At 46.0% G+C, this 23,255-nt stretch overlaps 1 protein-coding gene across 1 annotated transcript in view; it reads right to left on the bottom strand.

The window, feature by feature from the left end:
- The window catches only part of RCSD1 (RCSD domain containing 1), a 33,162-nt gene extending 17,432 nt beyond the window's left edge, over positions 1-15,730 (bottom strand). The window contains exon 1 of the mRNA XM_084285514.1: positions 15,585-15,730. Within this exon, the coding sequence (XP_084141640.1) occupies positions 15,585-15,590 (6 nt within the window). The 5' untranslated portion in view covers positions 15,591-15,730. The remainder of the gene's footprint in view (positions 1-15,584) is intronic.
- Between the last annotated feature and the right edge of the window lie 7,525 nt (positions 15,731-23,255).

The raw sequence follows: 23,255 nt of genomic DNA, 5'->3' as shown, positions 1-23,255 counted from the left end.
AAAAGGAAGGAGCTCTGACTGTAATGCAGAGCAGTATGAGGAATAGGGACTTCAAAGAAGCCTTGCATGTTTGTTTTTAGGGGAAAGGGCAGGAAAATCTTACTTTACATAAAACATGTAATAATATGTAAAATTTTCCTTTGTTTGTGAGGAGTTTACTCTAGGAAAACATTTTTTCTCAAGACTTACAGTGGTCTGGTCTTGATTTTCTCCTCTGAGAGTTCCCTCGTGAACTGCTGCCATCTTGGCACTCAGGGTCAAGCACTGCACAAGGGTAGCGGGAGGATGTTTCAACTCAGGAGTGACGTGCAGCCTTCCTCCAGAAGACAGCAAGCAGCTCCCAAATACAGTGCAGATGTTTCAGAACTACAGGGACTCAGATCTACCAGATTTAAATGGTCACATAAGCAAGGCTAGGGAACTGGGTTGGGGTGGGAGATACCTGTAGACAGAAAGTAGTAAAGGGGAAAATGCTTTTGAAAGGAAGAGGCAAGTATAACTTTTCCATTATAATGTAACAAAACGGTTGATGTACTTGCACCTTACTTACTAAAAGTAGACGGGAAACTCCTGCTGGTTATCCTTTTTCAGGGGATTGAGCTCTACCTATGCCTACACATAAAAGGGCCTGGATAAATAGCACAGTGGTTGGACTGTGGTTTTTCTGAAGAAAGCATTGTTGCTTGTTTGGATCAAAAGCTTGCTCAGGGTCCTTCTCTGGTACTTTCCTCTCAGTATTGGAATTGCCTTAAGATTTTGAACATCAAAATAAATGGTTATCATGAATAAAAATAATAATAATAAAAAACACCACTCTAATTGCACTGGGCAGCAGACACCACTAAGTAGGTGGCTGGAGTTAGGTGGTGTGGTGTGCCTGACATGTAAGTGAGGAGCTGTGTCCTTTGCAACAGAATTGTAGGAAACATCTGTAGCCACCAGGAAATCAGAAGTGGCAAATAGAATGTCTGCTTTCCATTTCAGAGAGTGCATGAAATGAAAACAAAATGAAAATAAAATGAGATAAGGGTCATTTTAACCTACCCTCTGAGAAGTCCCTTCCTTTGCTATTGATGCATTCCTCCTAGCAGAGTGGGTGCAATGCTAATGTTATGTAGTGCTGGTTTTCATGGTTGATGGAAGGTCAGTAACAATGCCAGCTTTTGCTACCTTTCCCAAAAAGCGCCTCTTCTCATCAGTGTAAGCACATGAAGTCTCAGTTTAACTTGATTAGGTGGGACTTCTGGGCTCTCCTCACGGCCTCAGGGAGCCAAAGTGAAGAAAGCAGCCTCCCGTTTGCCTACGTGGACTTCGTTAGTGCCATGTCCTAATATCAACAGTCTGGTCTGGAAAGGCCCTTATATAGGAAGAGCATGCCAGCCACCTTGTACTAGTCTTTGGCTTGTGTTGGAAATTTCTGAGGCTGGATTTATGACAAGTTATTCTTTTCTTTGTGCCACATTATGTAATTCTCAGGAGTGCCTGGCCTGGCCTCTGCTTTCTAAACAGTGCCAGGTGATATTAGCAAAACCAGCAAGTACCCCTGCGAAAGATACAGGTTAGACCTTGAGTCTCTCTGTTAGTAATGACAGTATTTAGAAATTGCGTAGTGCCTACACGTTCCCAACACAGTACAAGTCATTCTGCTACCACAGCCTCATGTCAAACCTTCATGGGTAGGAGCCTCTGCTGAGAGGGCAACATGCTGATTGGTGCTTTTGTATCTGTACCTAAGAACTGCTGCATACAGCACAGAGACCGTCCTGAGGGAGGTCAGGGTTTTATCTGCCAGGAGAGCACTCGGACCAGTAGGACGTAGGTGCGTGCTTCCTGCTGCCCCAGAGAACCACGGATTCTTTGCTGCATGTTGGCACAGCTTGAACAGGCAGTGTGGCGAGTGCTTGCCCTAGTCCTGCCCTAAGCACTGGGTTAAAAATCATTTCTTGCTAGACAGACCAAAGAGTCCCTAGCCTGCACCTCTTGAGAACAGAACTGAGCCCAGGCTGTCCACTTCCTGAGCAAGTATCTTATCACGTCTGTCAGAGGCTGCCAAGAAGGGTTGATCAAGTGCCATCACTACCAAAAGAGGCAGTGATCTGCAGCACCTGGTCTCTGCCAGGCTGTGCAGGGGCCAGCAAGTACGTCAGCCTGTCCCCTGTAGAGCCCGGAGCAGCTCTTGGCTCTGCTCTGTATAAGATGAGACATCTGGCTGGCCAGCCAAGACGCGCTGCTCAGGGAAGGAGGTGGCAGACCTTTTGAAAAGTAAATTTATTATTTTCTGTGTAGGTGGAGTGTTTTGGGACTTTGAGGCAACTGCAGAAACCTCCTGCAGTGTGTGAGTGTCACCCTTTCCTTTCCTGTGAGATGCGCGTTTTGTGAGATGCCTGATCCTGTTTGTGTGCATCGTGCTGAGAGTGTTCTCCTGAGGAAAGGAGTGGACAGTAAAGATGAGGATGTGGAGCAGGGGAGATGTAAGAGGGAAATGCCTAATTTCTAATGCCACCCATGACCAGGTCAGAGGGGCAGCTCCAGGCTTGTACAGGAACAGAACTGCAGGCACTGGCTGATTTCTGTGTCAAGCAGGCAAATGCCTTGTGAAGCAAAGGAGCCAGCAGAGTCAGGCAATGATTGCAAGTTTTTTTTTCCAGGCCAAAGACAGGGATTACAGTGTTTCAGTTCTGCACAAACTGTATTGTTGATCCTGCACAGAACAACTTGCCCTCAGCTGCTCAAAACCCAGGACAGAATTTTTCTCCAGGGCTGCAGGAGTTCCACCCTGACACTTGGTCCTCTGTGGCACACTGGTTCTTCACAACACACGCATCTGGGGGTGACTGCACAGCACGAAGCAGAGCAGTTTAAGGTTTCCTATAGCAAGGGATCAAAGCCCCACAGTCACACAGTGTTGCACAACTTCTCGTGATGGTATCAAACTGAATGCACTCATCTGATGCTGTGCTCACGCCAAGGGAATCATTAGCTCAGACACAGCGTGAACATGCTCCCAGATCAGGTATTTGCATTTCACCTCTGTATCCGTGGGATGTTGCCATACAGATTTTGTGTGGTAAAGCGTACTTTGGGCACACATGAATTGAGATGCCTTGTTGACATAAAACTCCTCCTAAGGAAGTCCTGAGAAAGGCCAGCACCTACAAAGGGCTGATTCCCTCCCAGAAAACCATCTTTTTAATGGAATTTAAGCCTGGTTTATAACTGAACTGTTAAAAAAAAAAAAAGTAATATGTAGCAAGATGATAAGGGTATCTTAAGGACGTTCTGCTAGACAACAGATTTCATGTCCTGGTCACGTGCATCCCTTGTTTTTATTGGTCTGTTTGTTGAGCTTACCCTTCCTGTCTGTAGCAGCACAGCTGTACTATAACAATTGTCTGCATGCACAGTCAACAAGTGGAGTCAGACTATGGTTTCCCTAGACCTTTAAGTCAACAATGTAAGAGGAAGGAGAAGCTCAAAGAAGATGTTGAAAGTAGTAAAAATGAAACAGTTGAAATGAGATTCAGAAGAGAGAACATGCGAGAACAAGGGGTCAGAAGATACTGAAAGGGCAAGATGAGTCCCAATACAGTGGGTACACAGAAGACCCAGATGAGAGGTAGGAAGGTATAATAACAGGTATTATTATACTGTTAAGTATTATTATTATACTGTTAAATATCAGTGAGTGACTGCAGAGGGGAGAAGCACTGCCATGTACAGTAAGAAGAGACTGTAATCATCAAGATCACTAGATTTTTAAAGACCACATTTGCTTGTGGACAATGAAGAGGAAAGGGTAGAAGGACTAGGCGGAGAGGCAAAGATCTACACTGCCAACAAGGCCAGATGCCTACTGACAAGGTAACTGAGAAAGGAAGGCAAGCAGACAAGCCTCATTAAGGTATCGAATTCATTCAAGGAGAAATGGGCTTAGCCTTTCCTGTAAAAGGTCCATGCTTTTATAATTGCCTCATTACCAGCCCAACACAGCCGCTTGCATGCAGGCCAAGCAGCCAACGTGGAAATAATTTCAGGCAGCAGGAAAAAGATTGTGGATAAAGTTGATATCTGGCTAAATCCAGTCATACCAAGCCACGCGAGTGGAGAAACAATGAAAGGCACAGCGGCTCCATCCATACACGCAGTACCACAGCCTTTCTCTGGAGCAGCCCCGTGCAAGAGGGGCTTTCCTGTAATCTGAAACAGCACCGTCTTCAAAAACTCATCAGTATAGGTTTTAAGCCCAGATATACCACACAGGTTTCTCCTTTCTTTCATGTTCTTTCTTCTTGTTCTTTGGAGTGCACTAGTGTCCCTATTCCAGACTTACTCAGTTGTGGTGAGGGCGACACATGTCCCTTTAAAAGAGGCTGAGATACTCCAGGTGTAACAGCTTAAAAAAAAAAAAAAAAAAAAAAAAGAATACATCGAGATTCACAAGCTAGTAGTTTAGGATAATGTTACATTATAAATGGTATTTCAAACCATCTAACTGCTACCCAGTGGTGCCCTGCACGCTGCAAATTGGAGCTGAGCCATCAGTAACCTTCAGCACTGACAAATAAAGATGCAACTAATTTAAAGATGTCTTCAATTACTAAGTTTGACTACATTAGAAGACCAGATGAAAGTGTCCTCTTTTTATGAAGGCCTGGGAACTCAATGCCCTGCCATTTCCTTTGACTTAGTGTCTGTTTAAAAATACTGGCTGTATTTATCTGGAACAAACAGTTTCAAGAAATTGCTGGTCATTATAAATGAGCTTTTGGCCTTAAAAGAACAGTTTCGATGTTGCAGAGCTCTTGCTCCAAGTGAACACCAGCAACACATCTGCAGTCCTTTTCCATCAAGTTTACAATAGTGTTAAGTGTTTGAGGGGGAAATATTTTGTGTCTCTAAAACGAGTGCTGTCAGGGAGCCAGAGTCTTGCAGCAGATAACACTGAGCATTGCTGTTACTCGAGAATACCAAAACATGGATGGAGATGCTGAAAATGAGGTCCCTTACTGCCTCGGAGTCACAAGGAAGGCAACTAATTGGCATTACTTTGGCAGCAAGATTGCTGTATCATCAGAGAGCCAGTGTACCACTTTCCTAAATCACTGAAGATCCCTGCTCTCTTTCAAACAGCACCACTTTTAATTTCCAGACCTAATCTTCTCCAAATGAACACCCACACAGCTTTCAACTTAGTTCAGGAGGAACTCTGGCTTTTCTTGTGTGTCAAGCAGGATATATAGCCCTGTCATCAACACCTTCTCTCAATCTGATGGGAGCCCTCTAGCAACAAATGCTGTCTGAAAACTTGGTTGATACAACCAGACATGAGCTACTGCAGATAACTAAAATGCAGATGAAAGGCACGTGGGGGGAAGGAAAGGGGATATTTCTCAGAAATTATCCTTTGTAGGTAAGTCGTTGAGGTCGCGTTGTTTAGAAATCCAGAGACACTCCAGATCTGGAGCAGCTCCTTCAGAGCCAAGGGCTGATCTCTCCTGCTGGTACAGTGATGCTGATGTCCTAATCTACAGCTGAAAACAGCTGTGACCAAGGCTGCAGCCCGGCTGGATTGAAGCACATGGCTTCCCATGTGTCCTTAGCAGCTTGTACAACCAATATCTAGGATCTGTCCTTGAAAGTCATGCTACTAGCAAATGCCTTCATGGGTGAGATGGTGGTTCTGAAGAAGAGCAGTAGCCACTCTAAGACATTACCCGCTTACCTAGCATACTTTTGCATCAGCTCCTTGTACAGAGCTCTATTCCTGACCTGGGATTTTGCCAGGATCCTTCTTGGCTTCCAGATGTTTCCCTCTCAGACTTCTGATTGCTGTTGCTACTGGTCTGGGAACTGCACACAGCCTGTCAGTTGCCCCAGATTAACTGGTGGTGCCTCTCTGTGTGTATTTCCAGGCCCGGTCTTGGGAGCTCTTGCTGCTCTAGTAGGATGAGCGGGGAACTAACACAGGAACAACCGGCAAAACCTCCCAGAGAGTGGGCAAGTGAGGCAGTCTGTGAGGCAACTGCATCCAGTCTCACACGAGCCCAATCTCTGCTCAGCTGAGGCTCAGGGGAGACAGCTGGGAAGGCAGCGGATGCGTGCACACTATTTGAGAGTGGGGAATACAACACATGAACCATGGTTATCTGATACAGGCCTCTGAGACAAACAGCTTTCTGCTAATTAAAATGTGCCTTGCAGAAAATTATGATTTTAAACCACTCGAATCACAGTGTGGCTTTGAGTGACTTTCACAGCACTGCAGCTGCAGACCCAGTGCGAGGCTACACTCTGCTCTCACCTACACAAATTGACACACTTGGGTAGCTGCTCTGAAGGAAACGAGCTGACCTAATGGAACAGCCTATGCAGGAAACAGCTCGGCTCTGTGAATCACCTTTCAACTGCTGTTCGGTTTGGCTTCTCCCTTGCTTGCCTCACGTGGGGTGAGGAAAAAGCCCTGCTCATAGCGGAGGTCTGAAATAAGATGAACTTTTGACTGGAGGAGGTTCAGACACAAGGTGCTTCATGTAGGGTGGGGAAGGACAGCTCCTGGACTGACAGAGCAGTTAAAGAAGATGACCTTTAAGCAGGTGCATATGCAAACTGCATTAATTGCCTAATCTGAAACTATTCAGAAGGCCAAATTAGAAATCACAATCACTGAACTGTCAAAAAACAGACACAGAGAATGTGAGAAGCAGGAACAGTTCAAAATGCTTTGGTTAAATGCTTTTTGCAAGTTGATTGTGATACCTCCCAATTTAAACTTGATGCTAGATAAAGTCTGGTTGCAGCACCACGGAGATTCAACTCTTCTCAATTTATCATGCAGGGAACGGAAAATCAAGAGGGTAAATGAGCCTATGCAGAGCTCCCAACTGCTGCAGCTTCCAGGACTCATCAGTTAGGCCTGTGCTATCTTCATAACACATTGCTATTAAATTAGGTCTACTCTGGATACAAGCAGGGCAGAGAAGGAGATTCGTATTTATCTAGGCCAGGAATTTAGTCTAAAAAGATATGCAGATACGGAAGGGAGGAAAGCGATAGTAAGCATGCAGCTAGCGGCCAACTTGAGGTGTGAACGCTAAGCTACATCCACAGAGATGTCTTTTTAGTGTGACCCTGGAGGGCTCAGCAGCCCCTGCTGCATTTAGGAGCTGGGTCTGTGTGACAGCTTTCTCAGCAGCTGCCTTCCCTTTGGCTCTGCCTGGAGCTTCTAGGTTGTGAGCCCTCTGAAAAGCCGGGCCTAGGCTGGGCCGATGAATCCAGGCAGCTGCAACTTACAGTTATGTTTGCAAATGTCCTTCTGAATTTTCAAGCCAAGTCTGGATCAGCTGTAATGAGGCATTAGGAAATTAGTGATTCCCATAGGTAAATGGCTCTAACATACATATTGAGAATGCACACAAGCAACTCCTGAGCTACAGCTTAGCCTTTGACATGGATTTTTTCTGTGATCTGTGAGATTATTATCTCTGTTTCTGAGTTAACCTGCTTATAAAATTATCCCAACAACCCCATTAAAGAGAAAACCAATGCCTATAGGAACTTTGTAATACCCTACCTATTCCAATGCTCTATTTCTTTTTCTCAATGTCTGACTGAAACTCTTGCACGTTCTTTCTGTGACAAGAAGAGGGACCAAGCTCCTTCAACCTCAGACACAGTTTCTGCAGGTGGGGCACCGGAACCAGGTGTACAGGAAGTGTAGGCTCACTGCCTGCATGCCACTCAGTGAGTTCAATCAGCACTAGGAAGCTCTGGCCAATGTGTTTCTGGGTTTGCCAACCTTAAAATGAAAGGTTCTGTAATGAAAAATTATATTCAATTTACAAGAGAATGATCCAGAAATACTTAAGTTGCAGAGCAGACGCAGAAGTAATACATGTAACAGCTGCATTACTTGACAGGTTTCTTTCCCACAGGCTACAAAAAGAAAAGGCTTCCAGCTTTGGCCTTTGAGAATCTACAGCCTACACTGATGCTACAGGGGTTCAAAGAGCTGCTGTGGATGATGGAGACCTCAGTTTGCTGGGTCAGGGTGTGAAGCTGCTGCAGTAATGGGCCCTGTAAGACGGGTCCTGGAGCTCCGTGCTTCTGGGCAATGCCCTGCAGGGTCTGGCGTGGAGAGCGTTGCCAGTGGGTCACTCACTGCAGGTGCCCAAGGGCAGAAGTGGAGCAGTGTAAGTCTGAGACGCCAGTGCTAAGGGCCGGAGACTGGGGTGGGAAGTCGGAGTCAAAGACGGTGCAGGAGGAGAGAGGCCAAGAAGAAACCCTGCGGTGACTGTGCACAAAGACTTCTTGAGTTATACAGAGTAGGGCTTGTTATTACATGAGATCAGAGGTGCTGATATTAGAGGAGAAGATGTTGATCTGGGAGATGAAAGAGCTATACAGAGCCTGCCTCAATATTACATAAGATTAGTAGTCCTGGCACTAGTGAAAAAGACAGCTGTGCTGAGAAGGGAGATGAAAGTGACAGTGCTAAAACTGTTTCCTCTCTGTAAGGGTGATTGCCTGACCTGTTACATGTATGTGCCCTGTTACCTCATACTCCCACATATTCAGCAATCCACCCCTTTTCTTCCACTCTGCTCTGTTCACAGACACCTGCTGTCTCCAGGATCGGTGTGCATGTGTGTACTTGTTTGCACTGACAGCGCCTGTGCCTCCAACAAAATGAGGATCTTGCACCTGGCAATGAAAACGCTGTGTTTTCATGGAGGGACAGTGTTCAGAACTCCATGCTCTTTGTAAAGACTAACAAGGAAACCAAATTAAACTGCACACATCCCACAAGTTAAACACACTCTAGCTGCAGGGCCCAAGAGCTGAAATTCCTAGGAAACCTGGCACACAAGCTCAAGTGTGTGTATATGAAAAAAGAGGGGAGGAATGAAGAGGACCTTTTTCATCTGAACTTACATCAGTGGAAGACGGCACTCAGCAGAAAGGTATTTGAAGAGGATTGACTCAAATAATCCATGATTGCTGTTGCAGCACACAATTTTAGAGGATAAAGAAAACCATCCTTAAAACAGGAAGCAAGAATGTAAAGTAGCATGGGTTTTGAATTATACATAGGCAATAATAGAACACTTCCCAGAGTCTTGCAGGTATTATGTCAGTTTATTTTGACTTAAGTTTCCCATGGGTAGAAGTTTGTAGGGCTTGAACAATGTGATGGAGCAGGAAGGAATCATAAATGCTTTCTGGTCCTGATACTGAAGAGCCACTAACTCCTGCTAGCAGTTCCACGCATGGAAGGACTGCAAGAACAGCATTGTCCTCCCCCTCTGGTGGCCCCAACGATACTGCTTGGATTCAGCAGAAGGTAGCTCCTGACACTGTCTTTTGAATGTTCTCTCATGAGTTAAATCACTCATGGAAAAGAGGTTTCCTGTGCATTTCAATAATTATTCCAAACCCTACTAGATCTCACTGCTAGAAATCCTTCCTGCTGTTTGGTGAGATATACATCCTCCTTTTAATTTGATCCCATTATTCCCAGGCACTAAATGATTCCGTTTCCTCTGTATTAAAAGGTTTAGACTGCTGTCCTCTGTCCAACTGCACAGCCACCTTGACTTAATTCCATTTTTCCGAGTCAGCTTTCCCTCTCCTTCGCATTTTTGTGTAAAGACACAAAGCTCTGAACAAACAATCTGTCTGCATGCTCTAGATACTGAGGCTTTCCAAACTGTGCACATTATTCATTGTCCTTGAAAAGCTGTGATCTATGTAAGCAATATATTTCTTGCCTTAAGAAGCAGTATGTAGCATGGTTCAGTGATAAAGCATCAGGTAAAGGTTTTCTATTTTGGGAAGTACTTCAAGGCGCTCAGAAAAGTACCACTGCGTGCCACAGCTACCAACCTGCACAACAGCACAGTTTGAGCTGTGGTTCTATCACGCTAGGAGCATGCATTTCAGAAGCCTGAGATGAACAGTGGTTTTGTTGAAGCTGGCAGTGGTAAATCAATATCCCTTGCAGACTGGCCACTACTCATCCACACTGACTATAACAGCGTGTATCACGTTACAACGGCTGAACAGGTTTCCTTGCACATGGACACTAGGATACAGAAAAGAGCTTACCACCTCGTTGCCTGTTGTATGGGGTTCAGGCTTTTTGAAAACATGATGCTGACGAAGAAGGGAACAATGTCATGCATCTGTATCAGCTGTCAGTTTAGCAAGTGAGGCCTGTGTCTTTATCTGAAGAAGACTTTGAGAAGTACCTTTTAGCAAGCAACGTGTTCATATCTGACAGGAATGTGGTCTAATCTCTTCTCTCTTTCTCAGAGGTGAAAGCTTCATTTGGCACTAGTGGGGCAGATAACCCTCATCTCTGTCAGTACATTACCGGAACCCATGTACTGAGGGTGAGATATCACAAAGATATGCCTCATACTGGATGTGGATGTAATAGCATTGCTGGCAGAAGACCATAGCTGGATACATTGTGGCTTGGATGAAGTGAGACACCTACCTGAGGCACCCTAAAAACAAAGTGCCCATGCCTCTGACAAGACCTGGGTGTGAAGCAACCATGCAGTAAGTATGTAAAGTAACTTCTCCTTACACAACAGATCCCATCTCTAGACCAAACTCATCCTAATGCATGCTGTGTTGCAAGCTGCTGAAGACATGTAATTGTAAGACACCAAAACAGGCTGTGTCTCTGCAGTAAGAAGTATCAGAGCACCTACAAGCAGCAAGAAGGCATCACCTGCAAAATAGCCCAGTCCTCCCAACAGGTTCTTTTGCTGCTGGGTACAGCTGTTGTCTCAGATCCCAAACTGAGGCTGCAGAGTTGGTATTTCAGGAAAAGGAGCATCCACCCCTCTAGAACTGTTAACCACCCACATGGAAACAGAGAGGAAAATCATCCCTCGTTTGTATGGGCTTGGTCAGTCCCATGAGGGAAACCAGCAGAGCTTCCTAGCAGCACCTATGGCAGCTATCTGTAAAGCGATGCTGATGTTTTCCCCTGTTCTTCAGATAAGCAGATCCTGGGAATGCGGTAGAGAAGGTATGCATAATATGCTGCTCGGCAGTAAAGTGTCCTGCCAGTTAGATTGTAGAGTACAGGAACGAAGGCTCTTCCAAAGAGCTATCGGCATGACCTGGGATACTCAGACACCCAAAAGTCAAAACGAGGAGCAAAGGAGAGGAAGGGTTATAAGGAATCATCCCTTCTTTACTGGCACAGGAAAAGCTTTAATTCTTAATTCCTTAAAAGCACACCATTTACAGGGTCTCCTCTAGGTACAAGTAAGCGTCACAGCAGAGCCCATAGGGTTTGGTTTTGTTCCCCTCTGTCCCTCAACAGGGGGCCTCATCCAGTCTCTGGACTGGGGAAGTCCAGCTCTGCTGCAGACGTGCTGTTTACTGTCAGGCAGGTCCTAAACTTGTCCAGTCCTGAGGAGTAAAATGGGGTCACACGGTACCTCTCCTACTACATGTCAATACCTTCTCCTTTAGTTAGACAGACATCCTGTGTCACTTTGATGAGTTTGGGAGAAAACATTGAAAAGCACTGCATTTGAGGTGAAAATGTTGTTCAGCAAAATGAAAAATAAATGAGAAAAAAGAAAAGTGAAAGGGGAAGGTTTTAACTTTTGGAATGAGAACGAAGCTTGAAAGCTTGAAAACTAGAAGAACTTCCTGAGAAAGGTAAATTGTTTCCTGGCAGAGCCAACCATGGCATGCTGCCTGTACTTCTCTTGGATCCACAGCTGCAAGGGTGGGCAGAGAACTTGCTCAACCCAGCTCGCCTCCACATGGCTTACTGTCCTGCTGCTCTGAGGGCCATAATGCACACAAATTTCAGCCCTATCAGCCACACAGTAAATAACCTTTCCTTCTTCCCCTTCTCTTCAGTCCTCTCAAGTGATACACCCTTCACACAGTTTTCCTAGGGTCAGGGTAAGCAGCTCTGCAGAAAGACAGTTGCCCTGTAGTTTGGGAGACAGTGTTATTCCCCGTAGCTTCTGGAAGGACACAGCAATTAGGGATGCTAGACCTGGAAATGTGCTCTGTTGTAATGTCTGGTTGGCCACAGCAAAAAAGAAGAAACGGCTTCTGACCCTACCTGTAGGAGAGAGATGAGGGAGGGGATGTGTCTGAAACGCAAGAGGTTTCTCCAGGTGAGATGTGGAACAGAGGAGTCAGAGGAATTTTCTCTGAGCTGCTCTGCTGCTAGATAGAGTGGGGCAGGACCCTGGGCCTCTTTGTGGGATCACCCGACAAAGGACCGGGCTACTGAAAAGAGCAGTGGACACAGTGCTCCCCAAACGGCCCAGAGGAGGACATGTGGTGTGGGGAGAGCACAGGACTGGAGGCTGGAGCTCTGTCCAGAAGGGTGCACAGAAGGAAAGTGGCAAAGTGAGCAGAGAACTGCTCTCAGACCTGGAAAAGCTTCTCCTCTGCTGAGCCGGTGTAGCAGCAGGCAAAACGAAGATCCAGCAGGAGCTAACTGCAGAAAAGAGATGGGAATGGAGACATCAAAGAAAGACATGAAATCTCTTGGTAGGCACAAAGGAGAGAGGAATCTTCCTGAACTAAAGCTGCTTGCTGCACCTTCACAGCTGGGGGGACCCACTGCACCACAGGGAGCCATCAAACTGAAACTGTCTTGGATTGCTTCCCCTTGTTTTGTGAGTAAAGTTCAAATGTCTCCATGCTCCCAAGCTCCTACAGAGAGGCTGGAAAGAGGAATGCCATGACTGCTGTTGACTATGGGCTGCAGAAAGCCACAAGAACTTTCAGTGAATGCCTTCACCCACAATATTTTCAGCAAGGTTTAGTGCAGCTATGAGAGTGAGACAGCTTGGGCCAACTCTGAAGGTGTAAACTAATGATTCCCAATCCTTTTTGTACTGTGAGTGCAAAGATTTAGTGGCTGCTTATTTCACAAGTAGCTCAGCTTTCACTGATTTCACAGCTTTTAAATACAAACTCCTGAAGTTAGCAGTCTGTGGTAGAAGCTTCATGATTTTAAGTTCTTTTGATTGGTCATAACAGTGGAATGAAAACCGATTCTCAGACCTATCTTGCGTCAATGAGCTGGGTCTTTCACAAAAACAAACAAAAAAAAAACAACATCAGCAGAGTCACAAAATTATATGAACTGGCAAGAATGGGGTTTGGCTGCTATTTTCTCTCTCTCGGGGACATGAAATGGCTACAGGTACTGGTTTCAACGTAGTACATTCCTGGTAGCAGAATGTCTAAGACTGTAGGAACTCTCCCCTAAAGAGCCCCCAAAATACACTAACCTCTCTAAGAAAGCGAGCCCAACTATCTCGCTTCTGTAGGTTTTTCAAAAACAGGGTCTTCCTGCCAGAGATGTGATGGAAATCAGCTGGCTAGGTCGGCCCTCTGCCCTTCTTTTTTCCTAATGCTCGTAATCCCCATGCGTCCCACTAGAGCAAAGAGCTTGCCAGTTATGCCAGCAGCAAAGCACAGAAGAGCTCTGCATGCTACAGACGAAACAAATGGGGAAATGACGGAACTTCTCGTTCCTGTCGCACAGGAGCATTAAATGTATTTTTAAAGCAAAAGACAGTAATGAGCCTCTCTGTCTTGCTCACGCTGTCTGTGAAAAGCTCTCAGGAGGAACAGAGAAGAGAATTAGCAGGTGGGAACTCAAGTTTTTGCTCTTTGCTCTATTTTGGTCTAATATCTTCTTAATTTTGGGACATTAACCATCTTTTTGGAGGGTTGGGGCAAGGGGGGAAGACCAAGTGTGCCACTTTTAAGATGTTCTGGGAGTTGAGATGTTTTTAAAAATAAGAACAGATGGCGAAATCTACAGCTGATCAGAAAATAAGGTAACACAGGGAATGAGTGGGAAATAGAGGAAAAGGGGCAGAATCAAAAGGACGAGTCATAGGCTAGATGCTTCAGAGAAGCTTCCTGACAGACCTGCCGTGTGTGTGACACGTGGCTCCCAAAAGGAAACGAAGGCCTGTGCCTTACTACTCTAAAACACCTCTGCAGCAGACAACAGAAAGTACTTGAGGGGTGCAGTCCCATGTGTGTGCAAAGCAGAGGAGATGGGGCAGAGTGTCCTCAGCACGACAGAATTTTTGTTTTAGTTCTCGTTTATTCTTTGTTCCATATGCGGCTTCCTGTGCACACCAGTTACAACAAATTAAGAGCTCAACTCCCCCTCTGAGACATCACAGGACACTACATAGTGAGAAAGAACAAAACAAGCATTAACGGTTCCTGATGCAGGCTCTGTCCAGTCTAAAAACCCTTACAAAGCTACATAATTGTCATGCTGCATATCGGCTATGCTGCATTGGTTGAAGCAGTGCTTGGTCCTTCTCCACACCAACGTTTTTTAGTCTGTTGAGGACTTTTCTTGTAATGAACACGCCTGATCTTTAACCCTCGCCTGTAGGGCAGGCTAGCACAGATAACAAGGACAGTGATGTTAACACCTGCGTGTTATCAGAACTGCCCCGCTGTGCTGTGCTGGAAATCTTCAAAGAAAAATTATAGTGGTGCCTCAAGCACACTGCTCCCTGGCTTTGTGGCATGTCCCTGGCTGTTGGTGCCACATCAACACAAAAAGGCTTCTCTGTGAAGATAATACAAAGTGTTTAGTAAGATCTGTGTTTGGCTGAAAGAAATACCCAAAGTCCTCTTTCGTCATTTGAGGTTTTGCCAATGTTGCAATCACCTTTCTACCTCCCATGCCTCTCCTAAAAAAAAAAAAAAAAAAAAAAAAAAAAAAAAAAAAAAAGAGGATCTTTTTCCTCTGAAATCTAAAAAGACATTTGAAAAGCTAGTGAATCCAATCCACTTTCAGTCTCATTTCGTACGAATGGGAAAGGAGGCAAGGAAAGGCGAACTGCCTTGCCTATGAAGCTGCTGCACGGGAGAAGGCTTGGACTTAAACGCCAGGGCATCTTCACTTGTGCTTCCACACCCCTGTCCATCAGCAGTGCCCATCAGGAGACAAGAGCTCCCACTCCCTCAAGGCACAAGGCACACAGCACGAAGAGAGGCACAGGAACCATTCCGTGGGTGTGCCAGCCCCTTCACCCCGCTGAAGCAAAGGCTCTCAGGTTCTCTTTCCTGGGCCAAAATGCTGCTGATAATGAAAGTGAGACCGCACCTTCCACGTGGAACAGGGGCGGCAAGAGGGTCTAAATCACAGCTGCTGCTGTGTGGGTCGGGTAGGAACCAACCCTAAGGTGCCCACTAATCCATACGGTTTGATCACTTCTTATGCACCCAATTTCACTGATTTTTTAACTGATTAAAAAACTATCCCATTTAAAATGTTACTTTTGTTCCCACCTCAGAGACTAAAAAAGTAAATGGCAGCCCTTCGTTCCCCTTCACAGATGTAATTTCTCCCCACACTGACCCCCTCCTTCAAATCTGAACTGAACCCCACAAAATATTCTGAGGTGGAGCAGCGGCGAGAGGCATTTATTTGAACCTCAGCGGAAAGGTATTTTGAGCTGCCTTCAGTGAGAAATTGCTTTGCAAGGTGCAGCTAGTGCAGATCTGCGAGTGAGCCACAAGCAAGTGGAAATAAAAGTTTTCTTTACCTCCATGTCCTGCCAGAGAGGTGTCCTCGGGGCAATCTGTCTTCCCCACCCCTTTCCCTCTTATCTGCGGGAAACCTTCAGCCAAGCCAGAGCAAAATCGCGCTGCCGTGGAGGGTAGGTAATATCCACGCTCCCGCTCAGCTTGAAAACTGACAGAGCCCAGTGAGCTGCCCTGCGCTACGAACAAGGAAGAAGGGCGGGTGGGTGAGAGGAAGGGAGGGAGGGGAGAGGAGGGGGAGGCAAGGCAATCAGGGTTTAAATTTAGACACAAATCTAAACAGATACTGTCCTTCCCGGAGTGCTGGGCTCATGAGACAACAAGCAGCAAACTTTGCTGCTGTGCCCAAACTTGGGGACACCGTATGTGTATTTTCTCCCTCCCTTTCTATCTACCCTTTGTATTTCTAGCACCTCATCTTTCTTTTTCTTTTTTTTTTTTTTCTTTTTTTTTCTCCCCTGCCCCATTTTGACTCTAGTTTTTTATACTTGCTTCTTTTGCTTGCATCTGCTCCCCCCCCCCCCCCCCCACGCCTCTGGGTCTTCCCCCTGTCCACTCTTCTCTCTCCAAGCCTGCAGGGTCTCCTCCTCATTGTTTCAGATCTTTTTTTCCTTTAACTCTAGCTTCCTTTCTCTCTTCCTTCACACTTTTCTGTAATTTCCTTCAGAGTAGACTGTCTTCAGAGTGGTTGGAGGGGCAGAAGAGGAGCAGAAAGCAGCTGGTGATTGCATTTGCGCAGAACATAAGACTTTGGTGCCCCGGTCCACAGCTGGGACTCCCAGGCACAGTATCAGCAGTCCTGATGTGCTCCTGGGCAATTCCCAGATGAGAGACTAGGGCTTCACTGGGGAAGGTGAGGCACAAATGCTGGCAGAAGCAGAGGGTCCCCAGGCAAGGTGTCACGGGCTAGCTCTAAAGCAGAACTAGCTCTTTCCGCTCTGAATCCGTTTCTCACACTACCAGGTGAGAAGCTGCATGTCACTCTTCTCTCCTTTTGCAGGGAAGGGCAGGCTTGGATACTGGAAATGAGAAGCTTCCGTGGTGCTAGAAAAGCTCAGATGGGAAAAACTAAGCCTCAGGAATGTTTTGCTACGGTTTCCTTTTCCATTCAGACCACAGTGTTGGAAACTATACATCTCGTTCCTGTTTTAGCAACTGTTTGCACATGCTCCTTCTCAAGAATTTCAGTCCCCACCTCCTGAGAACAGGGTGGTGCAGAGGAATTTGGAAACACTCCCTTTGTCTTCTGCTGGCTCCCTTGTTTCGCATGCAGCTGCAAAGTGACACAATTTCATGTTGTCATCTTGGGCTGATACCTTGGGGGCAGAGGAGGGTTAAAGCATCTTTTCTGAAAGGGATGCATACTTTTCCTTCACAGTGTTTCACAAGTCCCTGCTGGCTGCGTAGGAAAACACTCCAGAATGAATTTAACTGTGACCATCATCACATCCCAGATTATTGTTACCAATAAATCATCTCAACGTAATTGTTTTTACAGTATAGTTAACTTTTGCTGCACCGCATGCTGTAGGACTCCTGTAGGTCTTTAGAAAGTACAGGAATTAGTGTATTTAAATCATGATCTCCTTATCTCCTTGGTTCAATGTACAGCGGTTACTCCGTCCTTAGCCAAAAGAAGGATACGCTAAACTGCCACAATCTGGAAGTTAGGCAAGAGGACTAATTAATCTTCTGTTGATGAACCACTGGATTAGCTGAATCCCCTCTGCTGTAAGCAACCAGCAGATGCTGCGTGCAACTAGAAATCTAAGAAAATACAGATGAAGAATCTAAAAGGATTATAAAAATGAAAGTCCTTCTTGACTGGAAATCCTACTGACTCCTTCAAGTCGTGACAATGGCGCATTGGGAGAAGGGACAGGAACTGCAGTGCTGAGAAGCAGGGTGAGTAGAGAAGGCAAGACGCTTTGGCTGCCCATGCATTGCCTACTGCAGGGGCTGAAGGAGAATTTCATGCTCAGGGATTTCTCTGTCATTGTTGGTCACGAGTGTCATTGTCAAGATGTCTGCCATGTAACAGACCGTCAAAATCAGATACCTCTGATGGCTGCTTCATTCTGCTCAGGGTGTGCTTCAGTATTTTCTTTCTGCTTTCAGGGGTTTTACCCTGTGGAGGAAACTGTCTGCTTAGGCCTCCAGAAAAGGAAACTGCTAGGCAGAGATAGTATCACTTTACCCACACTAATAAAGCAAAGGGAGTTAGAGCTGCCCCACCACGCTTCTTCACTCTATTTATTTATGCTCCAAAGTATCGCACCATAAAGTAAATCTTTCTGCCAGCAGAATTCTCGGTGCCATTGTTCTAAGTATGGTACATAATTGTCAGTTTATTAAAGTTCTTCTTTCTTCCAGAAGTAGGGTACACATTTTCCTCCACACAGGAAGACACGAGCTGTGGATTTGCTCTAGGCTTTCTTGTTTCTTGTCTGGAAACCGCCAAAATCTGCAACAACCAACCCCTGTGCTTTAACTGCAGGAACCTTGTGACAAACGTTATTAAGGGAGGTTATACTCAGGAACTGGGTGTTTTACATGATGTCTACTTGCAAGTATGAATGTGAGATATTCTGGAGCATGACTCTCTGCATCTCTGTGCGCATCTCTGTTGACAGACCTTCTGGGATATAGCAGCATCTTTGAGACTAACTTGCTGGTATATGCAAACAAATATTTCTACATCTGTTCTTCTCAGGAGATTTAAAATAATAATAATAAAAAAAAAATCCAGCCCTCATAAGTGACATTAAACCAGACTCTAGGGGGAAATTTCATTTGAGTGAGAAAATGCTGTGACTGTGGACCCCTGGATTTTGCAGCTTCCCAGCTGGTTCTCTTCAATACGCGTGACACCAAAAGAATGAGTTTGCTTCAGGCCAAACAACTGGAGCTCCTGCTCCATGTAGCATGCTGGGGGAGAGGTGCAAGGCAATCATTCATCCTGGCACGCCTGCTTCTGGCATGCCAGAAGAGGCATAAGTAGTTCTGCCATGGTCAGCAATGCCTCGTGTAATCTTTGCTAGCCTCTTGCACTTTGGCATTGAATTATGGAGAAAGGGGCTTCTCCACGATACCAGACCAATGGAAAGGAGATGCGGGGACAGAGCAGTTCTTTGTTCAGAGACGACTCAGGAAAGAAAGCCTTTGAGGGCATCTGAAACTTTGACTCAGATAGTTGTGTCCCCACAGCTAGCTCTTTGGGTGTGTCTGTGTGGGTGCTGAATCTGGGAAGGTCTGTTTGTGGGGGTGGTGGATTAGTGAAGGGTGGAGGGAGCTGTGGGTCCCCGCGAGATAGATTGGATCTCTGTGCTTTGTTAAGGTGTTTGGTTAGAGGTTATTAGGGCCTGCCTGTCAGTAGCAGGATCTGAAATTGTTCTGTCCATCTGTATGTCCACATTTGGCTGGTGATGCCCGCATCGTTTTCCAGAATTTTTATTATTAACCAGCAGCTGTTACCAGGTTAAGTTTTTGACCCTCCCAAAAATGTAATTTAATTTTCAACTGAAAAAAAAGGGGATAGGATGACCACAGAAAAAAACACTTGCATTTCAAAGAGCGATCAACTCTAACAGCCAGCATCCTGTTTTGGGTTGGGTTTATACATCAGCTCCTCTGACAAAGGCAAGCTTGCAGGAAGTGAACGTGAACAACATTTTCTCTGGGAAACTTGCTTTTTGAACCCCCCTGTTCTGCTAACTGCATTCTGAAGTATCTGCTCCTGCCTACCCTCCCCTCGCCCCTCAGCATTAAGCTAATGCTCCAAACGCTCAGCCTCACCCTCCTCTTCAGGGAGTTATCAGCAGGAAATGAAGTCAGTTGGAACGCTTTGTACTATCAACATTTTTTGCTCTAGTTCTGCAGCTGCAGTGAAGCACATCTGAGAACACACACACACACACGCTCACACACACATGCTCACGTGTGACCATGCGCGCATACACAAAGACTCACGTGCCAGGCACTGCACTCGTCTGGGAATTGATGTGACTGGGCAAGCCCCATTCCCAACGATGCCTGAATTACACGAAGGGACGTGGCTCCCAGGGTTCCTGCTAAGCTGTACTAGGCAGGGAGCGCAAGGCTGTGCACGTGCTGTGCAGTGGCCACATAAAAAAGTATTTGATTGACTTTAACTGAAACAGTTGAATCATTTCACATGTTCCTGATTGCCAGGCTGCGCTTGTGTGCTAGCATCATGGTTCTGTGCAGATTAACCAGGCTTCTTCATCTCACCAGAGGAAACTTTAAAGAAATACTGCATTGTATAGGGAGCATTTCACCTGCTAGGCCTTGCGACAGTGGCTGTGCTCTTAGGAACACGACCACAGTGGGGTACACCAAAATCATTTATGTACAGGTAGCTACAGTCACCTCCAGCAGCACTTGAATTTCTTGGGAGAGCTCTGCTTTCATGGCTGATCTGCTTGACTTTGGAGAACAAACTGAACTGGGGTACTGTGAGGCATGGCTGCACCCCCTTTATATCAATACTGGGACAAACATTATCAGCATCAGCCGCGGCCAGTCTCTAGACTGAAGGGCTACTCTACCAGTTCCTTGTTTTAATGTGCAGCAAGACCTAACAGAAACACAAGGTTACAATCAGAGCGTGGTTGTAGACACAGTCCCTGGAAGCTGTGCTGGATATTGGTGCATCCTCAAGCATCACAGAAAGCAGTGTTGCAGCTGGCCCTCTTAACAGCTTCCTCAGCATGCAGCCCAAGCCCTGACTGACCAGCAAAATTTTCTGACTGAACAATGAACAACATTTCTGCTCCCTAATGGCTTATCCGCAGAGGAAGCTTGCTCTGCCATTGTCTGTGGTAGTCGTAAAAATGTAAAATGACTTTTAGCCGAATCCCAGGCCAGTGCTATATTCATTTCACCTTTCTTTAAAAAAGAATTATAGATGAAAGAGGCAGAAAGTAAATTCCCAAGCAATATAATTTGGGACCTTTGAGGAGAAGAACAAATAAATGCATTATGCGCAAGCACGCAACACCTTTTAATGTTCAGCAGCGTTCTGTGTTGTGTGAAGTTTCTTAATAGTAGTCGTACTGCATCATTTGACAGGGCTGGTATCTCCTCAAGCTGATAGCTAACCTCCATTTTTAGAAGCAATTTGCATGGTGGGTCTCATGTGGCACCCAGTGTTGGCACTCCAAAGCCCTGAGCACTTCAGCTTTTGCCAGAGCTGATTCAGAGGTCAGTCCTTTCTGTCAAAAGCGGCGGCGAGTGACTTTAATCACTCTGGCTGTCATTTGGGTGCGGAGAGCTGGCCTGGCTCACAAATCAAGCACTGTGCAGAGCCAGACTGCATAGCCCACAAGCGTTATCTGGACAAAGGAAGGTTTCTGTTCATGGACAGACTGCAGGATCTAGACAGGAAGCCTGGCCTAGCTCGCAGCTAGACTGTGCGTCTGAAGAGAAAACCTGCTCAGCCCCACAAAGAACCACGCTATCTGAGGAGAGCTGGCTTGGGGCAAAAGCAACTATGAAGAGGGCAGCCAGAGCATGATGACATACCAGACAGGATGGAGACCTTTCTGACTTTCTGGCTAAAATACACCTTCTCCAGAGACATGGCCCCCAAATTCAGCCTCCAACCCATGACTTGTAAGATACGCTGAAATTGAGATTGTTCCACTAACTGGCCAACGCCTGGAGGGCGTAAATAGGCTCAATCTACAGTAAGATGTTACTGTATGTTTATCGTTTTGGTGATGTAAATAAAACATAAGTTGAAAAGGAGAACTAGTGGCTAGCAATACTTTCCTGGCCTTGTTATGCAAGGATCCTGGAAACCCCTAGACTCATTGCACCACAACAGAAAGAATCCTTCTCCTTTCTCTGAGATCTAGCTGGGGAAGTGAGAGGCCTGGAGATTTACTTCAGATAACACAGTGCTTCGGAGCAAGCTGAAAGGGTTAAAGTCTGTATCCCTCACCCTACAGGTTGGCCCAGCACTACTCATGCAAGATGAACAGGACCAGTAGAAGCCCCCTTCCTTCAGCACAGTGTGCAAGACAGCCTAGACGCCAGTGTACACTGCCCACAGTGGAGTGTACTCAACAAATCCTGCTCTTTTTTATCAAAGAGCCGATGGTATTTGCCTCAATAAATCCTGTTCAGCGCTGAACGCCCACTGGGCTCAGCCCAAATCCCCCAAGAGGGCTGCGAGCAGGTGTGCTCCGGGCGGCTCCTGCAGCCGCAGAGAGCAAGGCTGGGCAGCAGCACCCCTTGGCGGCTGCTGCCGGGGAAGGCTGCAGGAGCGCTGCAAGGCTGCAGAGGGAGAGGGTGGAGAGGAAGAAATTGCAGATGTGGTGAAATTGTTTGGGTAACAAAATCACAAATCCACACGCATCCTTCCTGGTGAAGGACAGATAGCTACCTCCAGCTAATGAATTTAAACTCCTTAACTTAAAAGCATTCCCCCTTTCTGCGTTGACTTCCCCCCCCCGCCCCAGAAAAAAAAAAAAAAAAAAAAAAAAGAAGAAGAAAAAAAATAAAAGGAACTCACATCTCTTTCCCTCATCTCCTTCATTTTCTTTCATTTCTATCCCTTCTTATTTCCATGGCATACCTTCTCTCCTGTAGTGACGCCACCAACCATCTCCTGTCTGCTCCATATCACGCTCTCCTGCTCTCCAGTAAGATCCCCCATGCATCATCCTCACTCCACCACTCATCCCATGGGCTGCAGCTGGAAAATACTGCTTCCCTCTCCCTGGATCTGAGGGCAGGACTGCTGTGAAAACGAAGAGAAAGAAGTGTTTCTGTGTATGCATACTTGTATGTTGGGGAGAGAGGAAAGATGAAGTAATGTCTGTTTCAGCTAGCAAAATCACTAACGAAAAGAGTTTGTTGCAGTTTGTCTTCCTCAAACCCTTTTTGTTCCTAAACCGTTTCCTCTAGACCGATTTCGCCCATCTCTTCCTTATTCTTTTCACTTCTGTACAACAGTTGCTGCCATTTTCCCTTCAACACTTTCTGCTCCTGCCCTGTCACCTAAATATAGTCCATAAACCTATCTATATCTATATAAAGGCAACTTTTCACACAGCCTCTTTTTCTCTCACCCCTCACTCCTTTTCCTGTCCTGTTTTCTCCTGAGATATAACTTTGTCCCAAGATATAACTTGTCCTATATCACAGGCAAACGCACTTTTATTACCACTGCTGCTGGTAGTAGTAGCTACCAGCAGTAGTACCAAGTAGTACCAAGTACCAAGCTACATGGCTGCATATAACAGGTTGAGAACAATGGTGGTTTTTGTTTGTTTGTTTTGTTTGTGTTTTGTTTGTTTGTTTTGCCTTTCACTTGAAACAAAGCAGGTTTCTCCTGAGCATTGGCAGCAGAGGGCAGCAGAGGAAGGCTGTGTTTTGGTGGCCACAGAGGGAAAGCCAGGCTCTGTTCCTGCTCTCTGTAAACAAGCAGAGTATTGTAGGAAATTTCAGTCTGCCTGGACACAACTACAGGACAGTGCATAGACGGTAGAGAATGGATCTGTGGTGCACACAGCCTGGCACTCCCAGAGGCCTTTCAGTTTTATCCACCTGGCAGCCCACAGCCAGATCCTTTTTTTCAAGAGTCCCACAGCCTTACCGAATGCTAGGATATGCATGTGCCATATGATAGGGCACCTGGGGACAGA

Source organism: Netta rufina (assembly GCF_964035555.1).
Source record: "Netta rufina genome assembly, chromosome: 1".
Lineage (NCBI taxonomy): Eukaryota > Metazoa > Chordata > Aves > Anseriformes > Anatidae > Netta > Netta rufina.
The sequence above is the reverse complement of the archived record's forward strand: the minus strand, read 5'-3'. Positions and strand labels throughout refer to the sequence as shown.